General features: G+C 43.8%; 1 protein-coding gene across 2 annotated transcripts in view; it reads left to right on the top strand.

Annotated features, from left to right (window-relative positions):
* The window catches only part of C2H8orf89 (chromosome 2 C8orf89 homolog), a 115,166-nt gene that overhangs the window by 74,153 nt on the left and 26,432 nt on the right, over nucleotides 1-14,581 (top strand). Inside the window, exons 3-4 of one of the 2 annotated variants that reach the window (XM_029591473.1) lie at nucleotides 8,976-9,142; nucleotides 11,680-11,833. In XM_029591473.1, coding sequence (XP_029447333.1) covers nucleotides 8,976-9,142; nucleotides 11,680-11,833 — 321 coding nt within the window. The remainder of the gene's footprint in view (nucleotides 1-8,975; nucleotides 9,143-11,679; nucleotides 11,834-14,581) is intronic. The other variant, XM_029591474.1, reaches the window with a different exon arrangement.

Below are 14,581 nucleotides of genomic sequence, written 5' to 3'. Positions count from 1 at the left end.
CACACTACTACCAGTATTCTCTTTGAAGCCAAAGTCATTGGTATTGAGGTGATAGTCCTCATGTGCCAGCTCTGCTATACTGGACATTGTGTGCAGATGTTAGATTCTCAGCTTCCCACAGGAAGCAAAAGAAATTCTCCAAAGACACAATGAAAACATCTCAAGAAAAAGGTGAGGATGTCACAAACAAGCCAATAACTGACATAACTGGCACTTTGTCCTCCATCAGATAGAAGCCTACTTTGAAGGCAGTTGGCCCTTGAAGCTATAAAAAGAGAGAGAAGAAAAAAAATAAAGAGAGAAATCCTAGTCAGCAGGCATTTAAGCCACAAGGAAACATTTGTGGTATATGGGGGTGAGATTGCAGCCTTGTCAGAAGCATTTATAAATCTGTGGTAGATATCCTCAAATCAAGCAATCAATGAGGAAATTAATTAATCCTTTATAGTGGTACCATCAAACCAAAAAGATTAGAAAGTATGGAATATATGATGAAAAGGTTATTTGATCAAATTAATAGTGTCTTCCTTGAGCTACATTTTGTCCTAATTAGGTAAGAATATGGAAGATTAGAGAATGACTATTGTTAGATCAGATTGACATATATTGCATTTATCATCTTTAAAGTGCATGGTGGGAGAAATATAATTTCAGCAATGCTGATCTGTGGTGCTTAGAAGCAAATATTGGGGTAGATTTTAAAACGTGCGCGTGCACGTCCCGGATCGTATAATCCCAGTACTGAAGGAGATGCATTGGCTCCCTGTGAAAAGTTGCTCTTATTTTAAAATGGTTTTATTGCACAAAATGTTATATTTTCCCACAGATAAGCAGGCTGAATTAGCCATGCTGCCTGGGAGCACCCCTTGACGGCCCAATGCAGAAACTTCTCTTAGAATGTTCAGAACTTTGCTCCTTCATGCCTGCGCGCTACCTTCCCATGTGACTGACTATCCTCAGTTTTTCACTTTTCCGCAGGTTTCCCGCAGGTTCTTCTCTCTCTCACCTTTATTTCTCTCCTTTGATTAAATGTCACTTCAGTGAACCCCAAACAGCACTTTTCAGTGCTCCTTTGGCCCCTGCAGTTCATAGCTGCAATCATAAACATGTGCCTTTGCAGAGCCTTTTTTATGGAGGACAGAATTTGCACCTTTCGGAATATGGCCTCAACGTTAAAGTGCTGTCAGCATCCCACAGCTCGAAAAGTTCTTACTGTCTTGAGTCACATGGCGGCATCAATGTATATGGTCCCTCACACACGTCTTCACATGCACCGCTTGCAGTGGGGTCTGAAATCCCGATGGTCTCTACACATTTATCCCATGTCAACACCACTGACCTTAACTCCACCAATGCTATTGGATGTGAATTGGTGGCTAAAGCCAGGTGTTTTGAAGTTGGGTGCGCCTTTCCAAGTCCTGACACATCAGATGGTGCTGATGAAGGATACCTCCATAAAGAGGTGGGGTATGCATATCTCACATTTCAAGACTTAAGGCCTTTGGTCCCCCAGCGAGAAAGTATTTCAGATCAACCTACTGGAGTTATATGCCATACGATATGCCATTCGCACATCTTTCAGCACAAAACCATCATGATATACATGGACAATCGAGTGGCCATGTTCTACATAAACAAGGACGGTGGTTCCAGTTCCAAGATACTATACAAGGAATCTGTGATCACATTAGAATGAGCGCTAGGCCATTCCATACGGCTGCAGGTGATCTACCTTCCAGGAAAAAGAAACAAAGAGGCCGACCGGCTCAGCAGAATTTTTCACCCCCATGAATGGGAACTCCATCGAGACACAGCATCTTCCTTGTTCCAAACATGGGGAATGCCACTGAATACAACACAAAGCTTTCATAGCTTTGTTCTCTATATCCCACTGATCGCAGACTAGCTCAGGACGCTTTTCTGTTCGATTGGATGGGCAACATGTTATATATAAGAGCTAATAAATAAATAAAAATAAATAAATATGCATTTCCACCAGTCCCACTAATTGCTCAAGTGATCCAGAAATGCATTGCAGACAGGTCGGATGTCATACTTATACCACCAACAATAAGCCCAGCTTCCAAAAACCGGGAGTACGCATACACAATAATAAGGGGTGGTTTTTGGATCTATTTTTTCAATTTTTACACGCCATAAATCAAAAACACATTCTTAAGATCAATGTTTTAGTTTGTAGGACCGCTACCAAAGGATCTGTATAGCAATCAGACCCGGCATAGGAGAGGTCACTTTACTTTATTATTATTAATATCAAAATTTTTCAAAAACTCTTCAAAAGTTCTATTGCCACGGGAAGATGTGCTCATAGATGCAAACACAGTCAGAAAAGCTTTCGTCTCAAAAAAACCAATCATTGGCAACAAATTGCAGTACATAGCTTTAAGCCAAGAAACAACGATGAAGTCCCGACGTGATCACGTTTCGGACCACCCAGGGTCCTGCTTCAGGGGTTGATTCTTGATAATCCTTTAAATACGGTTGCTGGAACTCGTTCCCGAAACGGCAAAAACTGGCGTTATTAAATCTCAAATCTTCATTGGCGGTCCGTCTTCGAACCCGCTTAATTTAAAATGGCGAACTGCCAGGGTATATATACATTTCCTACGGAGATGACGTCACTCAGATGTCAATCAATGTTACGGGTAAGTGGAAAGTCCTCTATCAGGTCGTCTGCTCCGTGTTGCGATCTTCCATGTTATATCTACTATCAGGTAGTTCAAATCATATTTATTAACAAAATACTCTGTCTGGTCCTTTAATTACACTTTCCACTTCTCCATGAAGAAAACATGTCTTGAATCTATCATCTAATCCCATCTGATGACACTGATAACAACACCTCTAAAAGACGTCCGATACGTATTGCAATCTTTCAGATTAGAGTCTCCTATCAGATCGTGTAAATTATTTTTTCTGACAAAGTACAGGACCACTGTCAGATAATCTGTTTTCACCTTTTCCATGATCAAACTTCATCTTGAATCCCCCATAAGATTCCATAAGATAAAAAATTTGATATCCTTTATACCACCAAATTTAGGTTAGAGTGTACCAATTGATTTTCTCGTTCAATCCTCCTGGGTCTACTGTCTGCAGAGTAAAGATCCAATACTGTTCCCGTTGATTGAGGCGCTGTTGTATATCACCCCCTCTTGTGCCCAAATGTAGTTGCTCAATGATAGACCATTTAAGATCTGTAAAATCATGTTTGGCTGTCATACAGTGTTGTACCACAGGGGCTGTGATCTTAGAAGTCTTAATGCAGCTGCGATGTTCTATGAGCCTCGTTCTTATTTTTCTTTTTGTTCGACCCACATATACAAGGGTCACAAGGACATTGTAAAACATATATTACCCCTTCAGACTCACACGAGGTCGTAGCTGTTAATTTGATGGTGGTTTTTGAAGTAGGAGATGTCCATTGTTGGCCCGTAAGCGTTTGACTACAGAAATCACATTTCCCACACGCTTGGTGGCCTCCTCCCTTTGGAATCGGTGGAGAAGAATCAAAGGCAGATTTTACTACCATGTCTCTGATGTTCTGGGCTCGAGAAAACGCAAATTTGGGCAAGGCATCAAAAGCTCGATGTAATGTTAAAACATGCCAGTGGGATTTTATTATTTGAACCACATTATGAGAATGGGCAGAAAATTTCAAGACACATGTCACATCTTGAGTCTTCAAGGGTTGTTTATATTGAAGTAATAGATCTCTATTAGCATACAATGCTCGTTTAAAAGCTTTATTGATGACAGAACGCGGATATCCTTTATGTGTGAATCTAGTTTTTAAATCCATAGCTTGATAGCGATATTCTTCAACATTGGTACATATCCTTCGTAAACGTAGAAACTGAGACACAGGCAGACCATCTTTCAGTCTTTTAGGATGATAACTGGTGTATCTAAGATAATGATTTTTGTCTGTTTCTTTTCTGTATAATGTGGTCTCAATCCTGCTACCATCTCGAATCAAATTAATATCCAGAAAAGAGGCTCTCATTTGATGGTACTGTGCTGTGAATTGTAAATGGGAATTTTGTCCATTTATCCAATCCAAAAATCCTGTAAGTTCCACCTCAGAAGCAGACCAAATGCATAATACGTCATCTATATAACGTTTCCACAAGATAATTTTATTGTACCATTGAGACGTATATAGACAGGTTGCTTCAAAATGTGCCACATAAATATTAGCAATATCAGGGGCCACTGTGGCCCCCATTGCTACTCCCTGAGTTTGAAGGTAAAACTTATTATCAAATTTGAAAAAATTTTTGTAAAGTACCAATTCGAGGAGCTGCAACAGAAAACCTGTAGATACCCTGTGTGGACGTGAACGGGATTGAAATATACTTTTCAAAAGATCAAATACTTCACCCTGAGGGATATTAGTATATAGTACTGCAATTTGTTGCCAATGATTGGTTTTTTTGAGACGAAAGCTTTTGTGACTGTGTTTGCATCTATGAGCACATCTTCCCTTGGCAATAGAACTTTTGAAGAGTTTTTGAAAAATTTTGATATTAATAATAATAATAAAGTAAAGTGACCTCTCCTATGCCGGGTCTGATTGCTATACAGATCCTTTGGTAGTGGTCCTACAAACTAAAACATTGATCTTAAGAATGTGTTTTTGATTTATGGCGTGTAAAAATTGAAAAAATAGATCCAAAAACCACCCCTTATTATTGTGTATGCATACTTATACCACCAGCATGGCCCAGGCAGCCCTGGTACACCTACCTCAACGTCCGCTTCTTGTTCCAAACAAAATAGATCTTTTAACACAGGAAGGAGGGTTGCTACTGTACCCCTGCAGGATTCCCTTCATCTGACAGCATGGAGATTGAAAGGGAAGTATTGAGCCATCTCCCTATCCCAATGGAAATTCAGGAAATTCTTATTTCATCAAGAAGACCATCCACAAGGAAAACCTATGCAGCTAAGTGGCATGGATACCATCACTGGTGCAACTCTGTGTCGCTCAACCCCTTTCACTCCTCGCCGGAACAATTTCTAAAATATCTACACTTACTGTTTATCTCAGGGTAGGCAGTGTCATCCATTTGGATTCACCTCAGCGCCATATCAGCACACCACCCTGCGGTTCAAGGAGCTTCCATGTCCACGCACCCCCTCATATCCCGTTTCATGAGAGGTGCTCTGAGGCTTCACCCTCCAGTCTCACACCCAGGTGTACCTTGAGACTTGAACGTCGTTCTGGAGAGCTAATGCTCCCACCCTTTGAGCCGATGTAAACTTCATTAAAATGTCTCACGTGGAAGGTTTATTTCTGATAGCAATAACATCGGCAAGGCGAGTTGGTGAGCTACAAGCGCTAGTTCATTACTCACCTTATCTGAAATTCTTCCATGACAAAGTCACCCTGCAGACCCATCCATCCTTTCTTCTGAAGGTACTGTTGGCTTTTCATCTCAATCAAACAGTAACATTGCCGACTTTCTTTCCTAAGCCACATGCATCCAGCCGAGAAACCCTACTTCACACGTTGGATTGCAAAAGAGCGTTAGCCTACTTCAAGCAAAGAACTAGTGCACTAAACTGGCATTCACAGTTTTTTCTGTCCTTTAACCCGAATGCCCCAGGATTGTTAGGCAACTGGTTGACTCAATACATCCACTTCTGCTATTCTACCAGACCAGAGCGTTTGGCATCAAAGGTCAAGGCACATCAGTTGAGAGTGATGACTACTTCGATTGCCCACTTACGGCAGCTGCCAATTCAGGACATATGCAAAGCTGCTACATGGTCATCGCCGCATACCTTCATATTTCATTACTGCCTCCATCAGCACGTAAGCTCTGACGCTTCCATGGAGCAGGAGATGCTACGTTATGCTACTAATTCTTAAGACTGTTTTCAAGACTGTCCATATCTGACAGAGACACGTCGCACAGATGATCCTACTCATTTCAGGTCAGGTAGAACACTTCGGATCGGGCAACTGCCTGTGCTTCGTTGTTCCCTATCTGGGGATTCCCAGACAGCATGGCTAATTCAGCCTGCTTATTTGTGGGGAAAAAAGCAAGTTTGCTTACTGTAAATGGTGTTTTCCATAGATAGCAGGATGAATTAGCCATGCGTCCCCCACCCACCTCCCAGGACAGTCTCTATCCTTCTGCCTGCCTTACTATATGCTTCTGTTTCTGTGCTTTTAAATCAACTGAGGAGAGACAGTCCGTCGCACGGGAAGCAAAGTTCTGAACATCCTAAGAGAAGTTCCCGCATCGGGCCACCAGGGGGCAGTCCAAGACAGCATGGTTAATTCATCCTGCTTTCTACGGAAAACACCATTTACGGTATGCAAACTTGCTTTTCTGAGCATCACTGTATAGTTGCACAAATATTACAAAAATATGAACCCACATGTAGGTTGCGCTCAGAGGAAACGGGACTTTTAAAGCTTCCATCAAATAGCGATTACAGGTCAGAAATGATCCAGAGTAGATCCATGTTGTTTGTAGCACCCTCTTTGTGGAATTCCTTCCCAAGGGAATTAAGGCAGGAAATGATTTAAAGAAATGTAGAAAAGAGCTGAAGGCGTTTTTGTTTAAAATTGCTTTCGGATAGCTGTTTTAATATTAACAATTTGGAATTTTAGAATCTTAATGTTGTATTTATATATCTGTTTTGAATGTTTTTTAATGTAAACTGTATATATGTTTTATGTTTGAGTGTTGCAGTTGCTACTCACACCAAACTGTTGATTAGGAAGAAGAGGGATATGAGTCACTTTACCCTCCATTGCCTTAGGTATAAAGTTAGATTGTAAGCTCTCTGGGGACAGGGAAATACCTATAGTACCTGAATGTAATCCGCTTTGAAGTGCCAAAAAGTGGAATACAAAAATCTAAATAAATAAATAAATTAAATATTTTGTAATAGCCTTTTTGGTTTTTATATTAATATATGTGAGGATACATTTCAACTGACCATGGCCTTCACAAAGTAGAAGAGGGTGCAGGGCTTCTTTGTTCTGAGTATAGAATTTCATAAAGCAAAATGCAATGCCATGAGGTTTTATGGTAGTCTAGATCAGTGGTTCTCAACCTTTCTTCGGCTGGGACACCCCTGACAGATGGTTCTCACATGTATGACACACTGAATATGTGACTGTCACGGGGCAAAATGTAAATATACATTATGCATCCTCAGGAACCCCCTAGACCTCCAACAATGGGTGCAGAGCAGAACTAGGGCATTACCCGTACAACTCACCATACAAAAAAAATATTCTGGTTCTGATTGACATCTCAGTAAAAGCAAAACAAACTCCTTTTACTGGCAGGCACAATACCCCTCCTTATGAAAAGACAGTAATTTACCACTACAAATATTTAACCAGGCCCTAAACACTAATACACCTCCTATTAGGAAAACAGAGCAAGCCAAGCTGCTATAGATAGATACCCACTCAGAAATAATTGTAAAACTATACTAATAAATGTTAAAAAAAAAACAAACCAAAAAACAAAACAAACAGCTGATGAACAGATTAACATCCAACAATTAAAAACTCATAAAAATATTAAACATTGTCCAAATATCAATAAAATATTTCAAAACAGCAGACACATCACATAATACCCAATAATTAAAATGGTAGTCAATCAAGAAAAATAAACTTAAAAAGCCACCTTTCCCTTGCAGGCCAATAGCATTCACCAGAAGCAGCAGTGGCTGCTGAAGCTCTGTCCTCACAGTCCTCTTCCTTAGGGCCCACAACCAGTCACTCACACACAGTCTTTGTCTCACACAGACCAGTAACCTCCCTAACTAGTCTGTCTTCTTCACACACACACCAGTCACCTTACTGACCAGTCTGTTTCTCTCTCACACACACCAGTAATCTTCCTGACCAGTCTGTCTCTCTCACAGAAACACATCACCTCTGACCAGTCTCTCTCTCAATCACACACATACTCTGTTACATACAAGCTCTCAATCACACACAAATGCTCTTGCTCCCATTCTACCACAACCCACAAAGCTGCCACTCATCACCCAGGCACCCATTCTACCACACACACACAAAGCTGCCACTCACACACCCCCATTCTACCACACACACACACACAATGCTGCCACTCACGCACCCAGGCACCCATTCTAACACACACACACAAAGCTGCCACTCACGCATCCAGGCACCCATTCTAACACACACACACAAAGCTGCCACTCACGCACCCAGGCACCCATTCTACCACACACACACACACACACACACACACACACACACACAGCTTCCACTCACGCACCCATTGTACCACAGACACACAAAGCTGCCACTCATACACACACACAAGCTCACATGGGGCCTCTTCTCATTGTTTGGCTCAATAAGCCTGGCTTCTGTTTATCCACTGCCGCTGGCCTGACCTCTGGCGGCATGCAACGTCTCTCCAGCCGCCGCCAGCCTGGCCTCCGGCGGTGCGCGAGGTTTCTCTGCTCTTCAACCGCTGCCGGCCTTGCCTCCAGCGGCGGAGCACGGGGTCTCTCCGCTCTTCGGTCCCACAGGCCTGGCCTCCGGCGATGCACAGGGTTTCTATGCTCTTCGGCCCCGCCAGCCTGGCCTCCGGTGGTGGCGCAAAGGTCTCTCCACTCTTCAGCCACCGCGGCACGCAGCGTCTGTCCGCTCTTCGGCCCCATCCCTGGGGAGAAGGGAAGCACAAGTGGGGCAATGGGACGCTGGGAGCCGCGACACACCTGCCGGTGCTTGGCGACACACTGGTTGAGAATCGCTGGTCTAGAGTATATTGTATTAATTAGTGGATTCTGAAATCTAGTCTGCTGTTTAGCAACCTAGTCAGTTCTTTCAAACCTGAGAGCTACAAAAATAAACCTTGATGGACTGGTAAAGATCTCATTGTCATACTTAGGATGGCATTCTGCATTTAAATTTGTATTTTCCATATTTCAAACAGATGCTCATTATCATTACTTGCTTCGAGAGGAGAACAGAAAGTGTCCGAACTGCCACCTTGCCATAAATATCCAATCAGTAAACTTCCTGAAGAATTGTCGCCTCGCCAGTTTTCCTTTGATGGAAACTGGAGGAATGTCATGCTACCAACAGCTGGCGGAGAAAGAGGTAAAAGTTTCACATTAATATACGGGTTTAGTTGTGAATGTATTGACTTATGTAGTGGGTGCCTAACGTTCAGCCAGTGACAAAGAGAAGTTCATTAACTCTTGGGAGATTTAGTCAGACCACTATATTGCAATAGCAAAAAGAAATATAGTAAAAGCTCCATTATCCGGAAGATAACTTTCCTCTGCTCTGCTCTGTGTTCTCTAGCCTCATCCCTCTCCTCCTGTTCTCTGCAGGAGACAGGAGATAAAAGGAGAGGAAATGACAGGAGGGGAGGACTGGATTAGGGAGCAGAGTGTAACAAAAACAGACCAGAATAGTGCAGGTAATTTATATGTAATGGAAATGTTAGTGCAGACCAGATCAGCCAGTAGGGAGCATTTATATTTATTTATTTACTTTATGTCCTGCACTTTCCTAGATTCAGGGCGGGTTACATAATTGACCTCCATAATTAAAAACACAAATAAACACAAATCAGACAAAGCATGCTATCATTGGTTACACTCAGGCAGGCCGATGCTATAAGATGCATCCAGCTGAGTGCATGGGTTTACTCGTTTGCTGAGCGCACGTTTTGTGTGCGCAGTAATAGTGTCTGATGCAGCAAGGAGATTAGCGCGTCTTAAGATGCGCACCCTAACAAAAGCAAATCATATAGTACCCATTGCATTTAAATCCTGTATAAATGAAGACATTAGCTATTTCACTCAACACACAATAAAGCTCTGGAATTTGTTGCCAGAGGATGTGGTTAGTGCAGTTAGTGTAGCTGGGTTCAAAAAAGGTTTGGAGGAGAAGTCCATTAACTGCTATTAATCAAGTTTACTTCGGGAAAAGCCACTGCTATTACTGGCATCAGTAGCATGGGATCTTCTTGGTGTTTGGGTACTTGCCAGGTTCTTGTGGCCTGGTTTGGCCTCTGTTGGAAACAGGATGCTGGGCTTGATGGACCCTTGGTCTGACCCAGCATGGCATGTTTTTAGATTCTTATGATGCAGGACAGCGTGCCCAAACACTGGGCGCCCAACACACATTTTTTTATGCCGGAAAATTAACTCCAGCTCTGGAGGAAGAGCAATGTTTATGCGCAGTCAAGGACTGCAGTTTTTTCTGCTTTTCTGTACAACATTTGGGAGTGCTCAGCAATTAATGCCTGCTCCGGGCAGGCGATAATTTCTGAGCGCAAAAATGTGCGTCTTCGACGCACTTGTTTTTTGCATTCGGAGTGAATAACTAATAGCCTCATTCACATGCATTTGCATGTGATGAGCACTATTAGTTTCACCCCGCATTGGACGCACATTGTGGAGGCGCTAATCCCCTTATTGCATAAGGACATTAGGTGGCGCCTATACAACCTGCGTCCAACTGTGCGGGTTAAACAGTGTGCTCGGCTGCACACACATTCCGCTCTCTTATATAACACTCAACTTCCTGTTATTTTTTTAAACCAGCTGCACTGGGATATGAATTGGTGAGCCTTTAAGCACTAATAAATAACAATTACCAGATGAGCTACTGTGCTCATTAACCTCGTGTAAATAACTTAGGTTAGCTCACACCTATTGTGTCATAGGATTCAGATCATGTATAACAAACTGGAATGTTCAGATTGGCCATTCACTGCTGGTTCCAGAGGGTAAGATTGGACAGTGAAAGTCTGCTGGGACATCACAGTGGCAGTGAAGAAAGAAAAATTTGTAAGCCTGTTCATCTTTTTTTTTTTTTTAAATCCATTTTCTGATTACCTTGGTCTCGTTTAGGAAAATCTTATCACCCACATTACTAACCTTGGATTTCATTACATTGTCTCTTATCTTTGGCTCAGGGTGTTTTAAGTTGTGTCTTGAGTAATTAGATGACAGTGATGGTCTGATCTTGTGCCTCAGGGTGCAAAGCTCCATGCCACAGCACAAGTAATCCAGATTTGATTCCGCTCATCTGACACAGTCGGTCAAGCCAAGGCATGCCACAGAGGTGGTACATGCAGGCAGGCAGGAAAGACAGTGATGGTTCCTACCATCCAACTGGCAGCACTGATGATGCTCTTCAGAGGAGTTGCCTCTGCACCACGCAGGACAAAGATGGGGAAAGAGAAAAAAAGAATGTCACAAAGAATTTTTTTTTTTTACATTTTTCTAAAAAACAAAACAAAAAAACCTATATCTAGAAAATCCCATTGAGGTGCAGTATGGTTTTCTGAGCATATCATTCTTGGCAGAAATCAGAAGTTTCTCTTGATTACCACTTCAGATGTTAATTTTGGAAGTGTTGTAGATACCAAAGGCAGAAGGCACCAGTTTACTTGCAATCTTTTTTGTAAACATGTTTGGAGTACCTTAGGCTTGTTGTCACTGTTTCAAAACATCTCAGAAAGTACATGTGCATATGTAGCACATGCACTTTCTGCCAAATGGTTTCCCAAAGGCCTTATGTCTCACAAGAACTTCTGCTGTTTTAACCTGATGTTGGTGAATAGGACGGTTCTAGTAACCCCTTACCATTTTTTAAATGTTGGTTATTTTTTTAAACAGCGTTTATGTCGAGCCTGGGACAGAAAGACTGCAGAGAGAGTGTTATGATGCCAAACTGTCTAGAAGGAATTCAGGGCTCCAAAATAAATAAAATGCCTGTATTACACGTACGCAAAGGACTTGTTCCTGATGCCCCTAAACCGCATGAAATCAGGTAAATGTTCAGTGGAACAGAACTAGGGCAAACAGCAAAGTGAAGCAGTTGAGCTTCTACTCAGTGCCCTGGTAGATTTTTATGTAATATTAGTGTGTATGAACAGAGTTTCTTTCTCTGGCTAAGAGAAATAATATGGGCCAGATTTTTAGTACCTACACGCGGGCGTAGATTTGTGCGTTCAACCCAGCGCGCACAAATCTATGCCCGATTTTATAACATGCACGCGCAGCCGCGCGCAGGTTATAAAATCCAGGGTCGGCGATCGCAAAGGGGTGCACACTTGTGCACCTTGCGCGTGCCGAGCCCTAGGGGAGCCTCAATAGCTTTCCCTGTTCCCTCCGAGGCCGCTCCGAAATCGGAGTGGCCTCGGAGGGAACTTTCCTTCCGCCCCCCCCCCCCCCCCACTTTCCCCTTCCTTCCCCTACCTAACCCGCCCCCCAGCCCTACCTAAACCCCCCCATACCTTTATTTTAGAAGTTGCGCCTGCCTTTGGGCAGGTGAAGGTTGCGCGCACCGAATACCGGCACGCGATCCCCAGGCCTAGCGGCCCTACGAAGGCCTCTAGCCACGCCCCCGCCCCCGGACCGCCCCATTTCTCAAGCCCTGGAACATACGCACGTCCCAGGGCTTGCGCACATCGCCGGGCCTAAGCAAAATAGACTCGGCTCGCAAAACTCCCCTGCGCGTAGGGCTTTTAAAATCTGCCCTTATATGAATAGGATACAAAGCTTGGTTGCACTATTGTAGTGTCCTAATGTAATAAACTGTTATTTGATGCATGGGAGCAGGGTTGCTTTCTGCATTAGTTTTTAATACTGTAAATGAATAATAATGTCATCCACTAACAGCTCACATGTTAATAACCAGACCTGCAGTGGTGCATTTCTATCACTTTCCAACATGTCTGAAAAGCACTTATGTGGTGGTTCAATTCATCTGTCTGTCCATCCAACTGGAGGTATAATAACTTTTGTTAAAGTGAACCAATCAGGTTCAAGTGGTCCTGGGATTTACCGCATTGACAATCATCAGAGCCCTGATCAGTGAAAAGCTGAGAACACTATAAAATCTATGTATGTGCGTGGTTTTGCTACATGTGTTTGTGTATATCTGTCTATCTATTGATAGATATAGATATGGATATACTGGTTAAAGAGATTAGAAATTTGAAACCTGAGAACAAAACATAATTATCCCCAGATATGACTTAATTTTTAAATGTTCATAAAGGAAAGTTACTCCTGTTGTTGACAGATCACCCAGTTACAGAGATTATATAGTGTATCAGGATTTCCAGAAAGCATTTAACATGGTATAGGGAGCAGTATTCTATTGTGGATTGGGAATTGGTTAAAAGATAGGAAACAGAGAGTAGGTCTAAATGGTAAATTTTCTCAAAAGACAAAGGTGAAGAGTGGAGTGTCCCAGGGATCTGTTCTGGGACCACTGCTTTTTAGCATATTTATAAATGATCTAGAAATGGGAACAACGACTGAGGTGATCAAATTTACTTGGCTTTATGATATAGTTACTAGAGATGTGAATCGTGTCCTCGATCGTCTTAACGATCGATTTCGGCTGGGAGGGGGAGGGAATCGTATCGCAGTTTGGGTGTTTAGAGTATCGTAAAAATCGTTAAAATCGTGAACCGGCACACTAAAACCCCCTAAAACCCACCCCCGACCCTTTAAATTAAATCCCCCACCCTCCCGAACCCCCCCCAAATGCCTTAAATTACCTGGGGGTCCAGCGGCGGTCCGTAGCTAAATCGGGGAAGGGGGAGGGCAGGAAAACCGGCACACTAAAACACCCTAAAACCCACCCCGACCCTTTAAATTAAATCCCCCACCCTCCCGAACCCCCCCCCCCCGCAAATGCCTTAAATTACCTGGGGGTCCAGCGGCGGTCCGTAGCTAAATCGGGGGAAGGGGAAGGGCAGGAAAACCGGCACACTAAAACATCCTAAAACCCACCCACGACCCTTTAAATTAAATCCCCCACCCTCCCGAACCCCCCCAAATGCCTTAAATTACCTGGGGGTCCAGCGGGAGTCAGGAACGGCCTCCTGCAATTGAATCGTGTTGTCTTCAGCCGGCGCCATTCTGCGCCGCCATTTTGCAAAATGGCGGTGCAAAATGGCGGCGGCCATAGACCAACACGATTCGACTGCAGGAGGTTGTTCCGGACCCCCGCTGGACTTTTGGCAAGTCTTGTGGGGGTCAGGAGGCCCCCCCAAGCTGGCCAAAAGTCCCTGGGGGTCCAGCGGGGGTCCGGGAGCGATTTCCTGCCGCGAATCGTTTTCCGTACGGAAAATGGCGCCGGCAGGAGATCGACTGCAGGAGGTTATTCAGCGGGGGTTCCGGACCGGCTGAACGACCCCCCGCTGAACAACCTCCTGCAGTCGATCTCCTGCCGGCGCCATTTTCCGTACGGAAAACGATTCGCGGCAGGAAATCGCTCCCGGACCCCCGCTGGACCCCCAGGGACTTTTGGCCAGCTTGGGGGGGCCTCCTGACACCCACAAGACTTGCCAAAAGTCCAGCGGGGGTCCGGAACGACCTCCTGCAGTCGAATCGTGTTGGTCTATGGCCGCCGCCATTTTGCGCTGCCATTTTGCAAAATGGCGGCGCAGAATGGCGCCGGCTGAAGACAACACGATTCAATTGCAGGAGGCCGTTCCGGACCGCCGCTGGACCCCCAGGTAATTTAAGGCATTTGGGGGGGGGGTTCGGGAGGGTGGGGGAT

This window comes from Rhinatrema bivittatum, chromosome 2 (assembly GCF_901001135.1).
Source record: "Rhinatrema bivittatum chromosome 2, aRhiBiv1.1, whole genome shotgun sequence".
NCBI lineage: Eukaryota > Metazoa > Chordata > Amphibia > Gymnophiona > Rhinatrematidae > Rhinatrema > Rhinatrema bivittatum.
The sequence above is the reverse complement of the archived record's forward strand: the minus strand, read 5'-3'. Positions and strand labels throughout refer to the sequence as shown.